The following is a 22,530-nucleotide window of genomic DNA, read 5'->3' on the forward strand; positions in this document are numbered from 1 at the left end:
ACTGACCCGTTGGTTATCTTGATTGTTATCTTTGACTTATTAGTTGTGTATAGAGGTTAAACTCCCCGTGTGTGACCCAGGTGTACAGAGTCTTAATTGTTGTTTTTAATTTATTTTAATTGTGACAACTCTCTGTCCGACCACGTTCATCGTGTACATCTCGATTGTTGTCTTCATGACATGTCTTTGGTTTATTTCAATCGTGACATTAGTGACTCCAAAGTTTGAAAGCCACATCCTTAATTGTCATCTTTAGTTTATTTCAGTTGTGACAACTCGTCCAAGCACGATCGTATTTGACAAGTATTTGCTCATTTCAAATGTGACATTAGTGACTCCACCGTATGAAAGCCACTTTAAGTGGCAACCCTAAGTTATTTCGAGTCCCAACTATGCTTTGGCTTATTTGAGTTGTGATGTCACATATTTCAAGGATTTTGAATGAGTAAAAAGGAAAAATATATATTGACTGTGTCTTAAACTCAACTCAACTGATCAAAGTTCTAGGATTCTAGTATGGTTTCATGTGCTTCCTCTGTCTCATTTTAGATATCTTCTTTGAAAATTCAAAATTCTTAAGAAATTGATTTTTAATACTATTTTATTGCATTGGCATGAATGAATTTCTAAAACTATCCTATTGTTTGAATTGATGGGATCCTTGCTTGAAATGGTAAATTATCAACGGATCAATAACCTACCGGTATCAAACTCTTACTTCCTAAAGGAAGCTAACGGTTCAAACCTCAAAGGAAACGTGTGTGTAAATACCAATTAAAAAATTTTGATAAATTAGGAAGGTTGATAAATACTGTATTGATATTTGAAACAGGACAACCGACAGCAAGAGTTTTAGAATACAAAAAAAAATTTGAATTGTCATTTTTTTACTTCTCCTTTGTTGTAAACCAAAGTTACAACTAAAACAAACACAAAGTGAGCAACATTTCTTTCACTTTCTATTAAAAATTTACTATATAAAAATTTACACTAGAAGTTGACTCTACTTCCTAAATAGTAATTGTAAAAATATAGTGAATTTGAATACAACCTGACACAATCAAAAGTAAAATAAAATAACAATATTGCATAAAGTTAAACAATCTTTTAAAATTTAGCTGGTGATTAAGATTTCGTTTTGAAGAAGCTTTAGACTCCATAAGCAGAAGACCAGCCCGTAGGCAAACTTCCAAAGTACCACGACCTATTAGTGTGTTGATGTTGTTCAATTGACCGTGCATGAGACGAGAGCACCAATTCTAAATACGTGAACCTCAGTTTGGTTTCACAAATTCAGATAGAAATAAAACTAAATTTGTTCCATGATTTCTCTGCAGAATGGAGACGAGAAATGATACAAACGGGTTAAATTCCATGATTTCTCGTACTTTCTTTGGCAATGAAAAGAGCCCTGGGCATTATCTGTTCTTTGTTCTCATTAAATCAGTAGGTCGGACATGACCTTAATGAATGTGTCAGAGTAAATCTTTAAACCTTCCAAAATGATTAAAAAAAAAAAAAAATCTAAAACCTTTTAATGGAGTTTGTTAGTTTAACAGTTTCCCAGCGCACACGCAGAGAGAGAGACTTTCTGCTAATCGATTTACTATTTTCCTTCTCTGCTTTCTATGAGGGAACTGTGCCTACATAAATACTGTTAACTGACGCCCCCAAAAAATTATAAGCACAAATTCCCTGCCCGTTAGTATCAATGCTAACGGGCCACTTGCATGCAACACTATATTACATTCTGTATCAATATTTTGTATCCTCCTCCCAACCTGAAAGGCCACTTCAATCCACCTTATGATATCATTATTGCCACGGTCCTGCTGGCCAGATCTAGTCCCTCAGATCGGCATTCGCAAAAGCAAGCACCCTTTCCTGATCGTCCATGCACCCGAGAACACGCTAATGATTCCCCAAGTCTTGAGTAATGGATACTTCGACGACAAGAGTATTCATGCTCTCCAAAATTTGACAGCTTGAAACCCAAAACGTAAAATGGATTCAGATCCCTGATCGATCCTAGCCGATATCTATGAATTCTGGCAACAAGCCGATATCTACGAATTCTGGTGACAATGAACATTCCTCAAGTCCAGAGATAAAGTCGGGAACATAATGATGGGGGACCAGAACAGAACAGTCCGTTTCTATTGTTAGCTCATCATTGTCAAAAAGAGAACTACTGTTCAAATCATATATTCCAACATCCGGATTGGTAGGCAATGTCTGATCAAACCTTAGATTAGATTCATTGGGTACTGTCATAGCAGGTTTCGCTGCCAGATCAGTGACTAGGCAGGGTGTATCACTAGACTCCAATGTAGTTTTTCTCATCTTTGATTTAGAAGGCTTGGTTGATTCAGACATGGAAAGCTTGTGTTTTCCCAAAGTTAAAGACTTTGATGTAGTTCGAGACTTGACATCACCCACTGAGAAAGCCGATGAGGCCCAACCTAAACAACCTTCAACGCAGGCTCTGGATGCAGCCCTGAGAACGACAATATATTCAGAATCATTCTTTGCAGGCATAAGAAGTACATAGCATTTAAAATGAATTGTTTAGCATATGTGACCAGTGTTTATTTGCCTGTATGGAAAAAATGATATTTCAACATTTTTGTAATTGTTCCAGTTTAAAAGTAATAACCCCACACAAAAATGAATTTGCGTAAGTGTAATTCCAAAAAAAAAGAATTTGAATAAATGTATACTACAGAAAATAATTAAATTCATTTGCAATGCCCGTCGGTGCATAAGGTTATACCTGAATCGGTTCTCAGCCATATTTTGGGAGGACATAAGATGATGACTTTCTCCCGTAGATGTGTTTGAAGACGGGGCCGAGTGTGGGCCACAAATTGAAAGATTTATGACAGATGGCAACGAAATCATAGAGTCCCCTCTCTCCCTATGAAGTTCAAGCATAATCTCCAACTGCTCTGCAACCACTGGAGTTTCTTCCCTTGGGTTGAAAATGGGAACTCTATCATCCTGTCGTGTACTGTTGGCATCATAGAGTGCAGCTGCAACTAGCTTGCTACTCTGACTAAGATTAGTCAAGTTCATCCTTTCAGAAGGTTGCCTTGTGGAATTCCTAGCAATCTGGTTTACCGTGGAGGTGAAAAACCTTCCACCAACATAAAGGCCATTCCGGGAAGAAGAGAGGGTGTGTCTGCGGTCAAGGCGAAATGTGGCCCTCCAGACAGAAGAAAGAAGGGCAGAGAAGTGCTTTTGAATGAGTGGTTCATTATCTGGCAATTCAGTAGCAACATCCAATAGCATCCGCATATTTTCCTACCACAAAAAAAGAGCACTAATTCTTACAAACACCAATACAACATTTCAAAATAAAATAATGTAGTGTAGGTCCAGTATTCAACATAGATTGTAATTAATATGTACATGTGTATGAAAGCTTGTGTTTGTGTTCAGAATAGAGCCAGAAGAAAAATAAATTTGGGGGGGGGGGGGGGGGGAGGGAACTAGTAATATAAAATTAAAAATAAATAATTTTAACCATTTTTTAAGAGCATGTTTATAAATGATATAATTAGAGTACTAATAAGTTTTAGCAATGGTTACAGTAGTAATTTCTCTTGCAAACTACCTTTTAATAACCATAAATAAGAATTTTTTAAAAAAATTTGGGGGGGCCAGCTTTAATTTCCCTATGCAAAATTACTATTAATAGCCATAAAAACATACCATAAATAGAGGTTTGAGAAAATTCTACTACTCCAGAGCTAACAATGTAAATCCAACACTATGTCATGGCTAACAATGTAAATCCCACACAATATGCATAGCTAGAGTCGAATTATTATATATTGATATTTTTTCTTTTTTTTTTTTGATAAGTGAATTATTATATATTGATATAACTGAAACAGCTAAGATAATAATAAGCAAGCAAAAAAAAACCGCTGAAGATGTTCATGGCATTGCTACTGAATCAAAAAATTGGCAAGCTGATGCTGAAATTTGAGTTCCTAGTCAAATAATAAATTAAATCCAGATCCATTTCCCATGGAATCAAAACAAACTAGACAACTGTAAGTCATCTGAAAAGTGGGTAATACTTGCTGAATATAAATAGTCATAGGCACATTTAATGATTTTGCAATTTTAAGAGCTACTCCTCAAAGACACCAAGGGTTGTGTAACCTAGTGGTACTTCCTCATCTTCCAAAGTAGAAGGTCTGAGGGTTCAGGTCCCCGTAGGAGCATAAAGTGGGTGTGTGAGTGTGTTTATTGCCAAGGTTAAAAAAAAAAAAAAATTTCTCTTCTACTTGATTTATCACATTGTGACATTTCATGTTGCTCAATGGACTAAGTCAACAATAATTGCATGGGACATGCATCTAATTATAATTAGAGTATTTCCTGAGATAGGTACGGGAATAGAATTTAGAGACAAGTAATATTCCTAACATAGCATAGTTTTAGCTCTGTGGTTTGTTAGTTGGTTTGAAAGCTGGTTCTGGGTGCAGTTTTTGTTTGGGGTCTGCTACTCTGCCAGATTTTGCACCCCTTAGAGTTGTATTGTTGTTTGTTTGTTTAATAAAGCTAACATACCCAAAAATAAAAACAATAACCTATATTTTCAAGAAACCAGGATCTGATGATTTCTAAATAGGCCTATGAAAAAGCTAGAATCAACCATCCACCAAGATAATAGGTTGAATCCAATAGTTTGATATCACCGGTGGACATCAACCAGGAACCAAATGAAGCCATACTTGTCAGTGCACGTTGGATTTAAATCATTTGAAGGGGGATAGATCTAGCTTACCTCGGTAACTCTGAGAAGAGCCTTTCCAGATCCAGTATTGCTGGCCTTCTCATTATTAAAATTGTCTGCTGAGGATAAAACATATCTTTGAATGAGTTCCCTAAATCTCTCACAGCAATGGACAGGATGGCGAACTCTTCCCCTAAAAAATCCACCAGCTGTCATCCCATACAATGTTTCACTCACCAAGCTCCAGTTCGGGCCATATTCATGCACAACAGCACACAATAGAGCATCCTCTTGCGGTGACCAAAAATCAGGTGATGGGAAACAATCTTTGGACCAAATGTTCCCCTTCTTTTTTAGCTTCTCTGGTTTAATTGTCAAAACTCGCTTTATTGGCATGGCAGTGATGGAGATTTTTCCCCCCGCCTTGCTCCTGCTTATTGACTTCTGCTCAAGATCAACATCAATGCTCTCACATAATTTCAGATATTTTGGCTCATTATGCTGCCTACCCCGCAAGTTGGAATCTAATAATGAAAGATTTGTCTCAGGACGAGCCTTCTTGACTTTCTTGGACTTTGTGATCTTAATGCCATCCCCATCTGGTGCTCTTTTACGTTTCTTCTCTACAGTTGAATGTGGTGATATCATATCCGGAGAGCTGATCACATCGTGATCAATCTCGTCATCTACTGACATAGGTTCTACTGAAGGTTCATCTTTTACAGATTTTGATACAGATTTTGACTCAGAAGCTAGAGCTCCTTTCTTCAGGGATTTGAACTTGGCTTTCTTAGGCTTCTTCTTTGACTTGGGTTTAGGAACAGTTGAAATATCATTCCTGCTCAGAGAGGAAAGAGTCAACATCTATCCAGAAACAAAAGAAATGGTACAGTTCATATCTACATAAAGAATTTCAATACTAAGACAAAGTTATATAACAGGAACAGTCTAATGTTTGCAACTTCATTTGTGCCCAACAACTAGAATCCATTTCAGACACAAGTTCACGCGCGTTACATCATAAAGGTCACCATTACCCATGCCGGCACACTTGCTAAACAGCTGGGTGAACAGAAAGTATTGCATATATTGAACGACAAATTGTACCGATAAAACTCTGATTAAAGCATTATTATTCTATCAAACACCACATTCTCACGAGGGCGGTGTTCTATTTTGTTTATGTTATTTATGGACCAAGTACCAGAAATATTCCAATGACCTCACAACTTTTAAAATCAATGATTGACATTTAACTACAGACAAATTGTCTCATTTCCAATCAACTCTTGGTATCATTTGCAACAGCAGATTAAACAATTTAATGTGTTATTAGCCCTGTCAATATTGGAAGTCGGGAAGGTTGGACTGGCTATAGACAAAATCCCCAGATGTGAGATCCCTTATTTTTGAAATATTAAAATTAAAAATATATAATTATTAATATAAATGTGTATTTAGATATATAAATAGATATGTGTGTGCGCGTGCTTCAATGCATGGTTTAATGGGTTATTATGGTGAGTTAAATGAAGTAATATGAAAAGTCGTGCAATCAGGGGCAGAGCCAGGAATTTTTATTTTTGGGGGGTTGGGGAGGGGCAAACTAAAATTATGTAATTAAAATTTTTAAAAAAATAGGAATCAACTGTAGCATAATTTTTATTTTATTTTTATAATATTTGTCTTGGTATCTATATTGAGAAAAATATAATCCAAAATATGTGAAAAATGAAACCTAAATAAATAGAGATGATTAATATGAGAAAGAAACAATAAGTTACATATAAAAAGAGAAGTGGTATAGAAACATAATTGTTAAAAAAATAATTTTCTTTCAACATTTTTAAAAAATTTTGGAAAGAAAAAAATTGAGTACTTTGATTCCACTTTGAGAAAGATATATAAATGTTAGATTAATAAATAATACAAAAAAATAGGGGGGCAAACCTTTAACTAAACAATATATCGCTAGCTTTAATAAAACATACTCCCTTCGTCCCATTTTAATTGCCCACTTTTGGTAATCTAACTTTTTAAGATGATGATTTTTAGTGTTTGTTTATTGTTTGGTAGTGAATAAATTACCAAATCTACCCATAGTAAGTCCACCATAATGTGAAGGTTTATATTTATAAGTTCATTGCAAGAAGGTTAAATTGGTAATATTACAAAAAAAAAAAAATATATATTACAAAAAAAAAAAGGTACATTGACTTTTCAATTGGAGCAATTATTTTGGGACAACTAAAAATGGAAAGGTGGACACTTATTGTGGAACAGAGGCTAATTATTAGGAACAAAGTAGAGAAGTACTTTAATAACTTATGCAACGAATAGCTATGGAATATTTTTTTCTCCCAGCAAGTAAGAATAGTTATAGAATTTGTCATAACAAGTGACAACAACTATTAGCATGTATGATATCATTGTTGTTATTGACATATCTACTATCTTGGTATTACAACACCTTAGTTTTTCTTGCTTCCTCGTTCTCCAAAGGCTCGTCGATGGAGATAAACATATAATTTTAAATATTCCCCTTGTTAACACAATCTAACAAAAATGTCTTATACAGAGGGTTCATGTATCTTTATTAAATATCATATAATCAAATATAATACATATATAATATGCACATGTAGTAATCATATGTTACAGTAACGACTACCAAAATAATGAACTTACATTTTTGTTTTAGGAGTAACGCTAAAAGGGTTTAATTAAAAAAATTATGAATTTCGAAAAAATATAGTTTTACTTATTTCAAAAATCACTATAATTGAGGCTAAATCTTTTAAAAAATAAAACTTTAAAAATTGGGGTGGGGAGTTGAAATTTTCTGTGAATTTTGGAACCAATTTTTAAGGGGTATAAACAATAATTTTGAAAAAAATTGGAATTTATTTATAAAATAATAATTTTTAAGGGGTATAAACAATAATTTTGAAAAAAATGGGGGGACCATGCCCCCATCTCCCTCCGCCCCTGCATGCAATTATTGCAAAACTCAACTCTTGAATTGCTTGTTACACGATGACCCAAACGTTACATGACTTTAGATATTCGGAATTCATTACACATTAATTACATGTATTTAGACATTCTGTATTCAAATATAAATTGGATTCCAGACGGATAGATTGCTAATAGCTTGAGAGAGTAAGAAAAAGAAAACTCACTTTCCAAACTGTGGAGAAGAGCTTGTAGAGGGGTTGGTCGGTGACGAGTAAAGTTTATAGAGCACATTCTTATCAACATAAGGTAAGGGGATCACTCTCGATTTATATATGCAAAATGATGGAACCAAATAAAGATTTTTACTTATTTGTCTTATTGTATTATCTGGATCATATGAATTGTATTGTATAGTATTGTCTAAAATATGTTTGTGTGCTAAATGTATGACCGGCTAGAATAGGAAAGAGTAAAAATCCTTCGGTTGAAAGAATTAATCCAAAATTTAGTTCGCGGACAACAGCCCATCGAAGAATGTCCGGGAATCCTCTGGTGTGTGCAATATACATGTCAGAAATTATTTTGATTAACTTCATGTGTTCGATTAGAGTTACTACTTGGGTTTGGATTATCTGCATTTTGGTTTCTTTTATATTTCAATTTTGCTTCTAATTATATTTGGTATTCTATCTTTACTTTTATATACTAATATAGAGTTCTTTTACTATTGGGTGGTTGTGTTCACCCCAAGCCAAAGTCCGAAGTAATGAAGAAGTTTCCGAACTCACTAGAAGATTCAGTTTTTGACATAATAAGTTGACAAGAATGTACTATGTTTTAATTATGTAGTTGAAGAAGAATTATACTTATAGAAGATAAGATTGTAATTTATTTAATACGTTTCTATTTTATTTTATTTTATTTTAATCATGTCCGAAAATCGGGTGTGACACCAGAGGACCCAAACAATGTTCCAACACCATTTGAATAAAGTTGCTACCTCTCCATAAAAACCAAAACGGGAAAAAATGAAAAGGAAAATATGATTTTTAAAAGATGGGTAAAATGCGAAAAAGAAATTGCAGAATGTACAAATACCCCATTGTTTTTATAAAAAAAAACCCTACGTTTTTCAAATTAAGCAAATAACGAAAAAAAAATTAATGACAACTGAAATACCTAAAAAAACCCTTAAGACTATAAAAACAAATTATTTCTCTCAATCCCTCCAATTTTTCTTCTCTCTTCCGTCTCCTCTCTCTCTCTCTCTCCCTCCCATCAGTTGCTTCTCTGTCACCAACGCCTTAAAAACCTTCTCTTCATCAGCTACAAACATTCCATAGTGATATTAACAACAAAATAATAATTAATATGCATAGCATGATATATTCCTTCTTTTTATTCTTGGGTATTATACTCTTTAATATAGAAAACACATGAAATGGGCAGCCACTTTCATCTCCGCAAAGATCAGCAACAATGGGCGACGGGAGACACTCTGCCTCATACTTAATTGGGATTCATCAGAAAGATGGAACCAAGCCTCCCTGAACGAAAATCACCTTTGTACTGGAATTATGCGCGTATATGTATATGTGTGTATATATATATATATTTATATATATAGACCCAATCAGTCCCGTGGAAAAGATGATTACAGCAAGAAAACTTCAATGCATTATACATGAATTGAAATTGATGGGCAAGATGGGTTAAACATGAAATGATGAGAAACAAAGGGTGGAAAATAGTCATCTGATTGATAGGATTGAGAGTCACAGTTGTCACCACCGTTTGGGTTTGGAGTGATCACACTGTTTGGGTTTATCAATTACCAATCCTTGCATTGGGAATCATGACCCCACCGTTTTGGTTTGCTCCCTTCCTCTTCCTCTTCGAGAACCGCCAAGACCTTGATCATGGAGTACCTCCTGGAGACCACTGCATCCGTCGAAATCATGCCCCCATGGCCAACACATGTTGCATACGCACTAGCTCATGTGGAATACCATTGGCCATAAATGGGTCCCATACCCGGCAGCAATGGCTCCAGACCATCATGGAGTTGGATGGCGTCGAAGAAGATGAGAGAGAAATATGAGAGGGAGGGAGGGAGGGAGGGAGGGAGGGAGGGTATTTTTTATTAAGGGTATTTCGGAGTTTTTATAAATAAATAAAAGTGGTCAAAATTGGTGATCAGGGGGCAAATTTACTACATATTTTCAAATTATAGGGATTTAAATGCACATACTAAATAGCAGAGGTGTTTCTTGCACATTTTTTATATAGCAAGGGTTTTTTTGCACTTTACACTTGAAAGATAAATATTCCCAGTCATTTTCTTTAATTTGTTTCCTGAGGTACAAATAAGAAGTAACTAAATTGGTCACACAATTGTCAGTTGCCCCAACTAAAATCAGGTGAACAGGTCAGAAGTTCAAGCCACTCAACGTTGAATAGCATTAGCTATCTTTCAACGCAGTACTCTTCTGAAATTATGACACACACCCCAAAATGGTATTAAGCAAGTGGAACCCCAAGATGATTTCAAAATAAAAACAGAAATAGTAAGTTCTCAGGGTTGTCTTACATCATGGAATCAGAATTTTCATAGTCCGCAAGTTCCTTTTCTTTAGCTTCGCACTCCAGTTCCTCCATCAGCTACAAAAAATTTAGCAAAATACAATCATCCGGTCAAATTCAAAAAAGCACACTCAGAGATAAATAACATAAATAAATAAAAATAAAATAAGAAAAGTATACAAACAACATAAAGGTGATCATGCTTACCTGATGTTGGGCCAAGGCCTCAACCTGTTGTCGGTACACCTCGGTTGCAAAATCAGCATCCCATCCTATATTAGCAAAAAAAAAATCAGTGTGTAAATAAAGTTTCAATGTAGACAGTGTGATAATTACATTTTGCTTATTTTACAAGCTGTAATATCTATTATGCATTGGATAAAGTTTAAACCATGTCCGACATGATTACCAAACAACATTGAACAATGTTCGGAAAGTGCAAGCAATAAAGGAACTACCTGAAGAGAAGGAGATCAAATAACGTTGGTTTTAATCTAAAAGGTCTAGCCCAATGCAAAAGGCTCCTGTCAGCGAGGGGTCTGGGGAGGGCATATGTACACAGCCTTACCTCTAACATGCAGAGAGGCACTTGTTTCCTGTTTTGAACCTTTGACCTCCAGGTCACAACAGAGCAACCTTACCATTGCACCAGGGCCCATGAGAATATAGATATATATAGGAGGAAATATGTCCTCCAATTATGTCTTAGATTCTACTGTTCAAGCCAATTACACTTATAAAATTGAAATTAAAACTGTTGACTGATTCATATCACGAGCTGAGATATCTAGAAATAAAATAAAAAAAAAAACAAGTTTGATGTTTGCAAGACTAAAATCCAAAACATATTGACATTGAACAGATACTTACTTTCATATACAAAAGGTTCTTCATCATCATCAATCTCAGCTTCCATATCCTCCTTAAACTTCTCCATACGATCAAGCTCCCACTCAGTTTCCTCGAACCTAACTTGGGATGCCATTGCTGTCTTGTCTATGATGGGGTCCCACAACTCCATAAAGCGTATTGCATATCGATCAATTGGACGTAGCTGATTCTCAAATGACAATATTGCTTGTCCGGCTGCTGCTGCTGCCGCTGCCATCTGTTTAACATCAGCCAGCATGTCAACATCATCTTCTTGACCGGCAAAACTGAGAGCTCTCTCTCCATTTGGATCACTCCTATTCAATATTGGCTCGTTGTCTGTATTTGAAGTTGTGATAAAGCCACTTGGATCAGCAGATTCATTGGCCTTCATGTCATCCTCATTTACAAACTCATCATCTTCCAACCTCCCAATGGCTTCTTCAGTAAACTCTTGATTGTCCACGGCCTCTTCCAGTTCAACTTTCTTTAATGCCATGTAGTCTGCTTCATCCTCAGCATACTTCAAAGCAGCCTCCACATCCGCAGTAGATACAGAAACCTCAGTTCCACTGTTGCAAATTTTCTCTTTCTGAACGTTTTTTATGGGAATTGTTCTATGACCTGAAAACAACTCCATAGGATCCAGTTTTTTGAAAAAATCAGTGTTGTATCCTCCACTCTGTATAACCAAATCATCAAGAGCACGCTTCTGATTGGCCTTTTTTAAGATGTTCTCTTCAATGGTGCTATCACTTATTAACCGATAGATATGTACTTCACGTGTCTGTCCTATTCGGTGGCAACGATCTTGAGCTTGTTGATCCATAGCAGGATTCCAGTCACTATCATAAAAGATAACCGTATCTGCCCCTACTAAATTGATACCAACACCTCCACTACGGGTTGACAAAATGAAAAGAAAATATTTTGGGTTTGTGTTAAACCTCTGCATTAGTGTTTGCCTCTCCTCTGGCTGAGTGGATCCATCCAAACGCATGTAAGTGTAACCATACAAATTTATGAAAGCCTCCAAGATATCAAGCATCTTTGTCATTTGGGTGAATATTAGTGCTCGGTGACCTTCTGATTTCAATCGCCTTAGTAAAACTGCAAGCTCCTGTAGCTTACCACAATCAAATTGTATGAGCCGCCTGTCGGGGAAGTAGACTTGCCTCCTAACTATTGCAGGGCGAAAAGGTGTTAGAAGAGGTGACAAAGTTTCAGAGCATCTCTCCTTGTAAGTTGGATGGATAAAGACAGATGTTCTAATTTTACTGCACCAGCAAACGGGTGGTGGAGCTCGTGCTGCCGGGATTGCAAACATAAAACTCTCAACCTGATCAATCATTTTCCGGAAGCGCTCAACTGGTGACAGTACGATGTTAGCAAGCTTAGAGGAATTCAAGCAGGACAAAGGGTTCCCCTTTGGACAATGAATATCATAAACAGGATGCTCCACAGTGACCAGATTTTGTAAGCTTGTTGAGTAAATGGGTCTTTTCCTGCATCTCAAGGAATTCCACCATGCAAGAGATGCTGCCCGTTCCTTCACCTCTCTAAGCCTCTCCTCCAAAATTTCCTTTTGGATCTCTTTAAAAATACTTGTTCCATGCAGCCTTTTCTGATACTTGAATCCAGGCCCAACTTCTTCTAGATTAACCAGATCAGCACCCCTCTCAATTAAGCTTGATGGGGTAGCAATAGCTTGAACTTCATCACTCTCCCAAGAAGTCATGCAAAAATCCAGATGAGTAAATAAAAATCCAAAACCGTTAAGGTCAACAGCAGAAAATGGGTCGGGTTCAAGCACTGAGCAAAGGGTGGAACTCAATTGGATGTCAATGCCGTTCATATCAAAGGAACTAACAATAGGACGACCTTCAAATAAATCAGGATGATTGCAAACTTTACGAAGTTGCATTATAACACTAATCATCCCAAAAAAATTGGCGCTCGCAAGCGTTGCTTGTGTCTCAGAGCTAGCAATAAACTCTTCGTACAAGTTACGCTGCCTCCTTGAGAGTCTACAGTAAATGACATGTTCAACTTTCATAGGGAGCTGCTTCTCCACATCTCTTTTCAATCGGCGAAGTATAAATGGACGAAGGACATTATGCAACCGATCAATGACTTCTTTGTTTACCTTTTCTTGTCCCTCTACCATTCCAGATATTGGATTACTAAACCAATCCTTAAATTCTTGATGGGACTGAAAAATGTGAGGCATCAAGAAATGCATTAGAGACCAGAGTTCCATGAGATCATTCTGCAATGGTGTACCAGTCAAAAGTATACGCCGTTTCGAGTTGAAATTTAGAAGAGTTTGCCATCTCTGGGACTTCCAGTTTTTTATCAGATGAGCTTCATCCAAAATTAAGTATTTCCATTTCTTCCGCTTGAAAACTTTTGAATCCTGTATTACAAGTCTATAAGTTGTTATGCAAACATGGAAAGAATTTGGCTTCAACCACCCTTGCCTCTTAATTTTGCGCTCTTTTGCACTTCCAAAATACGTTAATATTTTAAAAGCAGGACACCATTTCAGAAATTCAGTTTCCCAGTTGAGCATGACACTTGTAGGGACAACAATGAGATGGGGGCCCCAGATTCCTTTTTCACAGGCTAGGTGTGCAAGAAGAGCGATTGTCATAATTGTCTTCCCAAGCCCCATTTCATCAGCTAGAATCCCATTAAGCCTCTTCTCATACATTGTAACAAGCCAGTCCAAGCCAATATGTTGATACTCACGAAGAGGGTACTTGAGAAGAAAAGGGAACTTTGTGCGCACTTTGGTTGTTGAAAATGTGTTTCCGGTAGGCTGTGCTGATCTTGCAGCAGCAGCTGCATCAGCAATTATATTCTCACCCTCGCTTCCTTCTTCAGAATTTCTCTCCGGTTCTGCTTCCTGTTCTTCTGTAAGAGAACGCATAACAGGCTGTAGTTCACTAGTGCCGTCGTCTTCATCCACAGGAATGCCATCCTGCTTCTGTTCAATGTCTTGCTGTGCTGGAGAATCCAATAAATCCTCAGAAGCAGAAGAATATAAAGATTCAGAGTTATCATCCACATCTTCATCCGTGTCGTAGTCCTGATAAACAGACGTAGATGATAAAGGAATATTAAAATGAGATGTGAATAATCAAGCGACAAATGAAGCACTCCTCAACATACCTTCTTATACCTTGCAAGCAATTCTTCTACAGGAATTTCACTCTCCTGCTGCAATAATGCAATCTGCATAAGAGCAGTAATTTAGGAACTAAATTTGAAGTAAAATAAAAAAATAACAAGTAGGAGATGTAAAGAAGAACCCTAAAGTATCTTGCAGAATTCTTGAAGTTAGGATATAGAAAACTATAAGTCATGTGCTCTTCACCTCATCTATGGGATCATTTAAGTCAGCCTTGGCCACTTCTTCCTCCTCTGACAATGTTGTCTCGTCATCCTGAACATTGACATCAAATAATGTAGATGAAACACAAGTCATCATGTCTAGTTCCTCATCCTCTATAGAACCAGCTTTAGGTTAGAAGTTAGAAAAAAGCTAACAGAATGCACATTTCGTCACCCAAAACTTGAATTAAGAAAATATATATATATATTAGGGGCGACTATACGTATAGCAAAGGATACAACACAAAGGATTGTGGAGGGGATACTGAAAACATTGAAATTTTTATGCTCCGTTTGGTTGGAGGGATGGAAAAAATGGATGGAAGGAAGATTGGGATGGATAGATGAGACATCCCTAGGGGAAGGAAAAGTGTCTCCCTCGCTTTTTGTTTGGTTGAATGGAAGAGATAGTAGAAAGGATTGATGGAGCCACAACCTTTTTTTGTTTGGTTAGGAAATGGGAGTTTTTATATACTATTACCGATATACCTGATTAATTAAGTTGATCAGTCATGCATTGTCCACATATTTCTGAGTAGGTAACAAGCAAAGGAATTTATTTCCCTCCTTGAACAAAATGTGTTCAAAATATCTAGGATCCAGAACATAATAAACAATTGCAGATTTTAAGAATTGAAAAATACGTGTTCAAAATATCTAGGATCTGGAACATAACAAACAAAATTAGATTTCAAGAATGAAAAAATCTACATAAAGGGATGAAATTTGGCCATAAATACTCCAATGGGTCACACAAGGAAACCAAGCTACAAGTTAGAACATCAAATCCTCTTATACTTGGGAGTCTTCACAGTGTTTTTTATTTTTTCCGGAAAAGTGGAGTCTTAACAGCATCCGATTACATCATAAAATTAAGGAAATTACTACTGTAATTCCATCCACCAACACAAAATTTTCCAACAGTCATCCTTGGCATATCAACATATAACTTGTAATGATAGGAGTTCAATACACTTTGAGAGTCTTTCAGACTCAAATCACATTGACTAATCACTGGTCATACTTAACCATGAGTCCATGACTCCTAGCCAAAGTGCGTATACTAACGAACAAATGGGCCGAGTATAAATTGACCATTTACTTTATAAGGGTTTACTATCACTGCAGTTAGAATTAGGGTGAACACAGTTCTTGGATTTGCTTCAGTGGCTTAGAAAAAACTCACGAGGTAGGGTTCAAATAGATGAAGGTTAAAATAAGTCATTTAGTAAATAGATGAAGTTTAAATTGGTATTACATAATTGCAGGTTAATCTTTCATTCTTTCCCTCCTCTCTTCTGCCCAATTTTGGGCAGATAAAAAATCAGTGGTTCAGAGGGATGCTTCAACCCTCCTTGCTTCCTCTCTCGCTTCCCATCCATTCCAATCAAACGGCTCATAAAGGAGGAGGGGCAGGGAGGGGATTGTGTGTGTGATTGGGTGGCAGGGAGGAGGTTGTCAGCTTAATGATTTCCTAACTAAAAGACCAAAAGGTAATTAAAAATCTTAGGGGTAACCATGGCATCCATTGGCTCCGCCACTGTTTACCAATATCACCAATTAAAAGATAATACGGAATTATGCAATATATGCCTAAAATAAATCATCAGCCTAGAAACTATACATAATTGCAAGTGTCTACATCTCTTATACCAACAATGCTACTAAAAGTCACATGATTACATCACCAGCAATTGAATCATTTAGGACATAATTGCAATATAGGGACAAAGAAATGGATTCCCCCATATCCTAGTGGCAGAATGTGAACGCTAAGATAGATGTGTGAGAAGACAAGAAATGATGGAATTAGAGATGAACAAATTTGTATAAGGTTGGAGTAGCACCAATTAGAAATAAAATGAGAAAACACTTGATTAAGATGGTTGGTCATGTGCAAAGAAGACCAACGAATATGCCATTCAGGAAATGTGACATGGTCGACATTGAAGATAATGCTAGGGAAAGAGGAAGACCAGAGTTAATGTGGGTAAAGTTAGGAAGGAAGGATATGATAAAATGTGGTTTAGATGAGGCTATGGCCTTTAATACAGTGGAATGGAAAAATAAAATTCATGTAGCCAACCCCAAGTAGTTGGGAAAAAAGCTTAAAGGCTTTGTTAAGTTGAGTTCAGTCAAGTTGAGTCATATCCTAGTGATCAAAAGAGCTGCCTAATATGAAGACACCAAAACACATAATACATAATTGGGCAATGTTGCAATAACATGCTTAGAATGTAACATACCTTTTCTTCTCCAATACCAAGTACGAAATCACAATCTCCCTGCATAAATGAAGATATAAGACAGTTGGGTAACTAATTATTAAAAAAATAATAATAATAAAAAATAAAATAAAAATTTGATGAAAAATATAAAGAAAGGGAAAAAAAAACTGATGCAATTAAATTAGACAATAACTAAATAACAATGACCAAAGCTGTAGAACTGTAACAGGCCGAACGTTTGCCATCTAACCCAAAACCTTAAGCTATTAGGTGGAGCTACCTATCCGCCCTTATAAGTCTAAGACCCTCCCCATCCGGATCTGAGGTGGGACAAGAATCTCTAACATCTCCCCTACCCAAGCTCGCAACGCCCTCGTTGCTGTCAGACACCTTGCCTACCCATCCACCCTAACGGCGGGCGGACCCACAAACCCGCTCGTGTGAGCACTTAGCATGACACCGGATCAAGGACTAGGTCTCCTCCAATACCACTTGTAACAGACCGATTGCTTGCCATCCAACCCAAAAGCTTAAGTTGTTAGCTGGAGCTGCCTACTGTTGTCATCTAAACCAAAAACTTAAGTTGTTATGAGATGCGGCCTACCCGCCCTTATAAGCCCAAGACCCTCTCCATCCGAAACCGATGTGCAACAAGAATCGCTAACATTATGGTATACATATACAAAGAAAACGTAATACAGATAGTTATAAATTGTGTTTGAGCATTGAAGTACTAAAGGAAATCCTGAACTATGCCCATTGGCTACAAACACCTAAGAATTCAGACCGTGTGTCCATTTGACTACAACAAAAATTAGGAGTCATTCACGCTATAATCTATCCACATATTTCCATGTTAGCTGGTGCACGGAACTTCACCGAACAAAATTATAAACCCCACATTGAAGGTGGCCATTGATCCTCTCCACGCTGGATACATTTATTACATAGATAGTCAACAAAAGGCTTTGTAAAAATTTTAGTAAGAGTATCAGGTGGTGGGTCCTGTTTCTGTTTTACCCAACATGGTTTAATTTTACCTGTTACTGTGCCATTTTTTATCAGAATGACCAGATTTATTTGATTACTTAACATTTTCTATATAGGACATTCTTCACTAGACCGTCACCAACATAGAACTCACCCAATCAAACTAGTTTTTTCCATTCATTTGATATGTTGAATGAACCAAGGAAATTATGTGCCTAACCTAATAATTGTGCGGTCAGATTCTTCTCTTTTTTTAACTTAATATAAATAATGATGATGAGCAAACGGGGGAGCATCCTAAGCTGTGTATAATATAAAAATCTGTATATTCCTATACAAAGTCAGAAATCAAATACATTGTAAACATATATATATATATCCACAAAGGGATTAACCCTTCCAATCACCCAGCGAAATAGAATCCAAAAAAAATGCTCTTTTAACACCATACATGACTCTACGGTCTCTACCTACCCTCAAAAGACTTGCAATTCCTCTCCCCAAAGACACCAAATTAAGCACAAAATAATGGTATTTCGTGTTCCACGACTCTTCCTCTTATATACTTAACACATCTCCAATTGCATAATATATCAAACAAAAGCCTAACAGTAGGAGGTAAAACCCAGGAAACCCCAAATAGAGCCAACAAGAAGTACCAAAGCTCGTTAGCAATTCAATAATGAATAAGCAATCAATTGAATTCCAAACCTCCTTGCACACAACATATAGAATACCAATCAGGATGGTTTCCCTTATCTTTCTAAGAGTGGAAGTCTGGAGGGGACCCCGAGACTCAAAAGTCATACTTACGCCAGAAAACTTACTCTTTGGCTCTTCTAGGCGGGCAGCTGTGTGACAACACTCCAGAGAAAGCGTCACGTTCCCGATCTGTCCTGAAGTGGTCGAGGAAGTATATATTATAGCAATCACATTTTTTCATGCAAATAGGTGGCAAGAAAACCCATTATAAACTGCCAAAAACCTTACCATGCCCAGCTGCCCACACAAAACCACCATCTTAATGGGAGTTTTCAATTTGTATTAGCTTTCCATGGACAACTTGGATCCCATGACTCAGTAAAAGACATGAAATAATATTACCTCAGATCTCATAAAAATCCGTTCCCCCATCTTAGCAAATCATCCCCTTCATGAAAATGTCCAACCAGTACAAAGATACCAAAAATTCAACGCCTCCTCAACCTCCCGACCATGAATCTTTCTCCAAAAAGCAACATCTCCAACCACACCATCACTAAAAGCCACGTGATAATCCATAACCAGAACATCCTTATCCACTAACAATGCATACATGTTGAGAATTTTTCAGGAGCAAATCATTTTCATATCCTCTATCGCACCAAAATCTCACACCATGACCAAATCTCTTCCAAAAGCTGCTAAGAAATAATTTGAGTGGGACTCATCAAATAGCAAAACTGCAAACCTAATTACTTTCTTGATAGTGGGTGGTGCAAGTATATTGCTCATTAGATGGCACAAAATTATTGGTTCTAAGCATATTTCAGTTTTCGCTGGGTACGATAGATGAGCAAAATCAAAGGGAAATAAATGCATGCAGTTGGTTTAAACAAAACCCAACCATAGAGAAAATTCAAAGTCAACATTTTCAACTACAGCCCCCTCCCACTGCATGCACACAAGCCCCCTTACATAAGGGACTAAAAATTAGATAGTGCAAACTACATCAAGTATCTTGTAAGCAAAATCATATACACATCGTCATTCAGAAAAGCCTTTCTGAAGTACTTGAGGTTAGCAACATTAGTCTTTCATCATTGGCCATCAAGCACAATTCAGATCATCACAACACACTTAATCCAACCGACTTAGTGATGGGCTGCACAAAACTATATTACCAGATAAAGCTATCTAGAGTTATATCCACCGCCAAGTTACAAGCTGCTAAGTCTTTCTCCTCCCACAGTTCTTTTTTTTTTTTTTCCTTATGGCAACCTGGTAGAGAAGTCGACAAGTGCAGTAGAAAGCTGATCCTGTAACACTTAGATTCAGACATATATATACATATATATACTCCCTCCGTCCCAAAAATTCTTGGACCTCTTAGGAACTCTTAACTTTTAAGGGGACAAGCATTTAATGCTTTGTCCCCTTTTAAAATTACAAAATTACCCATTTAAAGTAGTATTAGTTCGAGGTAAGTTTCAAAAAGTTGAGGATATTTTGGGAAGTATATTACTCTATTACATTGAGGGACAAGAATTTTGGGACATCCATCAATGGAAGGATGGCCAGGAATTTTGTGACAGAGGGAGTATTTCTCAAACGTGTCTATTTTTCAGTATTGTACAGCCAAATTCCATGAGCTATGGGGCTTTGAGACACACACTAAGAAAGAAGAAATAAGGGAATTTAAGGAAATATAATGTTTGAATTCTATTCTTCAAAAACTTTGAAATGAGGAATTAAAGGAGATATAATATATGAAGTTAAGTTTTCAAAAACAGTCTTTATTTGAAGTCTCTATTAGAGCCTACACACACGCATATAGAGAGAGAGAGTGAGAGACAGACCAATATGGTAAACTGCATCTCAAAGCAAATGACTTTGGCCACACATTACTTCACACCTGAAAATTTCCAAATTGATAGTTACTTTAATCCTTACATCAAACTATGCCCACTAGAAATATAACCCAAAAAACTGGAACAGTGCTATATTTGATAGAACTCCTTAAATACCTCTAATAATAAAAAAGATAAATTAAATTAAATCAGCCCCCATTTGTCAAGCCCAATTGATCCTCCTTTACGCCCAAAATAGGACCTTAATCACGTCACTTTTTGGTTTATATTTTCCTTGTAGAAACTTCAACTAGAGTCAAATCAATTCAAATGATGCATTTAAAAGGTAAATTTGATATTTACCTACCCCGAGTCCCCAACTCATCAAAACCTTAAGGATGATAACATAAATGATCACTTCTAAAAGATCATCTACCGCTGATGTTCTCTTCTTGGGACACCTAGTTCCATGAAAAGACATTTTAAATAGTACTTCTGGATATAATAATTTCAAAACCTTCTCCTTAGCAATATCGGCAATCTAATAGTGCTGTATTTTCAACAAATCAACTAAACTTTGATTCAATAGTTACTAAGAGAATTCTTGAAACCATACTGGGCAGCCTGCAGTAAGGGCAGAGGGTTTAAGGGAAATCAGATAGATTATACAATTGGATGTGGAAGAAGTAAAGATAAGAAATTAAATGGAATAAAACAATATTGTCCTCAGATCCCACGACCCATGGGACCTTTTACAAAACACACCAGTTAATTAACGCATGCCAACTTGATAATATGAACAGCACATATCTCAGATAGCATCAACCCTATGTCATCAACCCCTTCCCTTTCGAAACAACTACATAAACTAAGCATAAACAAAACCTTCCTTAACAGCTTATTTAATTTGACAAGCAAAACCTGATATCAATAGCCATCCACCAACACATTCTTATTGCCCGGCACCATTCCTGCATTTCCGCAACCGATAAACCACAAAATCACACCCCACTCTTGTGTGTACACAAGTTTGGAGTTGAGCATCAAATATCTAAAAGAGAAAAGCCTTTCCAGTGACTCTTGAAACTCTACCTATAAAATGTCAGAGGCCTACGTCTTACAGATTGCAATACCAAAATACCAGCAGTGTGTGCACATATAATGCTTCTCAGCATATTCCTCAGTTCTTGCTCGTTTCTCTGATTTGATTGGAGTGAGATAGTTGCATCGAGACCTAAGGTGCTTGAAGAGAATTTTGACAGGATTTCAAAAGTTGGGTAATAAGAATGAGTGAACTTGCGAGTCTTTATAGATGCATCCTCAAATGAATGAGGACATATGAAGATATTTCAATAAACTACCAGACAGTAAATTTGATTTGAAATTCAGACCTGAGCAAGGTCAAAAAAACAACATCTTCAATTCCACCACAGGATTCGCACTAGTCCTTTATCACTTTAAGCATAGAACCTTGCTCAACCTTGAACACCAAACCACTAAAGATTGCACGATTGAATGTTCCTTCAAAAGCCAACCTTGTAAACAAATCATATTGAAGCAGCCAAAGATAGCTAGCACATTGGGCTCACTAACATTCTTGCCAATCGCTCTATAATACTACATAATAGTCTAACTTATCAAAAAAAAATACTACATAATAGTCTAAATTCATGTAAAAAAGATGTCAACTGACGTTCCACAATCCAATCCCCTTCACACAAAAACTTACAGTTGTATATTAAAGAAAAGTAAAATGACTGACTTCAGACTATATTTGTCTTTCATTTGGCGAAAATATCAAATTTAGAGAAAATAGCAATTAGATGTTGTAACAATTTAGACTATGTTTTGCTTTAACAGTCTTAAAATAGGAAAACTGAAATAAAACCAAATGGAAAAATTGGCAGATTTCTTTATCAAGAACCAACAAAATCGAACAATATATTTTTGAAAAATTCATTCTCGATAATCCGAAATCAAAGAAAAAGTTCCAAGAAAGATGAAATTTCATGATATGGCGTGCATTCTTACCTGTTCATCATTAAAGTCGTATAGCATTTGCTGCTTGTCTGACTCTTGAAATTTTTGTGACAGAATTGTGATTTGGCCAGTCTCAACTTCTGAAACATGGTTTTCTAAAATCGAGAAGCCACCGTTACTTTCACCCTGTGATGAGGAGAGAACATATTATGTCAAGCAGTGAATT

General features: G+C 36.5%; 1 protein-coding gene across 2 annotated transcripts in view; it reads right to left on the bottom strand.

The window, feature by feature from the left end:
- Window positions 1-1,473: 1,473 nt before the first annotated feature.
- Window positions 1,474-22,530, bottom strand: part of LOC132308482 (protein PHOTOPERIOD-INDEPENDENT EARLY FLOWERING 1) — a 28,071-nt gene continuing 7,014 nt past the window's right edge. The window contains exons 12-21 of one of the 2 annotated variants that reach the window (XM_059806570.1): window positions 22,356-22,490; window positions 16,804-16,842; window positions 14,541-14,609; window positions 14,336-14,398; window positions 11,162-14,252; window positions 10,499-10,563; window positions 10,299-10,369; window positions 4,802-5,588; window positions 2,774-3,303; window positions 1,474-2,497 (exon numbers count right to left, since the gene is read on the bottom strand). In XM_059806570.1, the coding sequence (XP_059662553.1) occupies window positions 2,029-2,497; window positions 2,774-3,303; window positions 4,802-5,588; window positions 10,299-10,369; window positions 10,499-10,563; window positions 11,162-14,252; window positions 14,336-14,398; window positions 14,541-14,609; window positions 16,804-16,842; window positions 22,356-22,490 (5,319 nt within the window). In that variant the 3' untranslated portion in view covers window positions 1,474-2,028. Of the gene's footprint in view, window positions 2,498-2,773; window positions 3,304-4,801; window positions 5,589-10,298; window positions 10,370-10,498; window positions 10,564-11,161; window positions 14,253-14,335; window positions 14,399-14,540; window positions 14,610-16,803; window positions 16,843-20,333; window positions 20,370-22,355; window positions 22,491-22,530 lie in introns of those variants that run through there. The other variant, XM_059806571.1, reaches the window with a different exon arrangement.

The sequence above is a fragment of the Cornus florida genome, unplaced genomic scaffold (assembly GCF_030987335.1).
Source record: "Cornus florida cultivar Cherokee Brave unplaced genomic scaffold, ASM3098733v1 CherokeeBrave_3.0.0_Hap2_Chr05, whole genome shotgun sequence".
Classification (NCBI taxonomy): Eukaryota; Viridiplantae; Streptophyta; class Magnoliopsida; order Cornales; family Cornaceae; genus Cornus; species Cornus florida.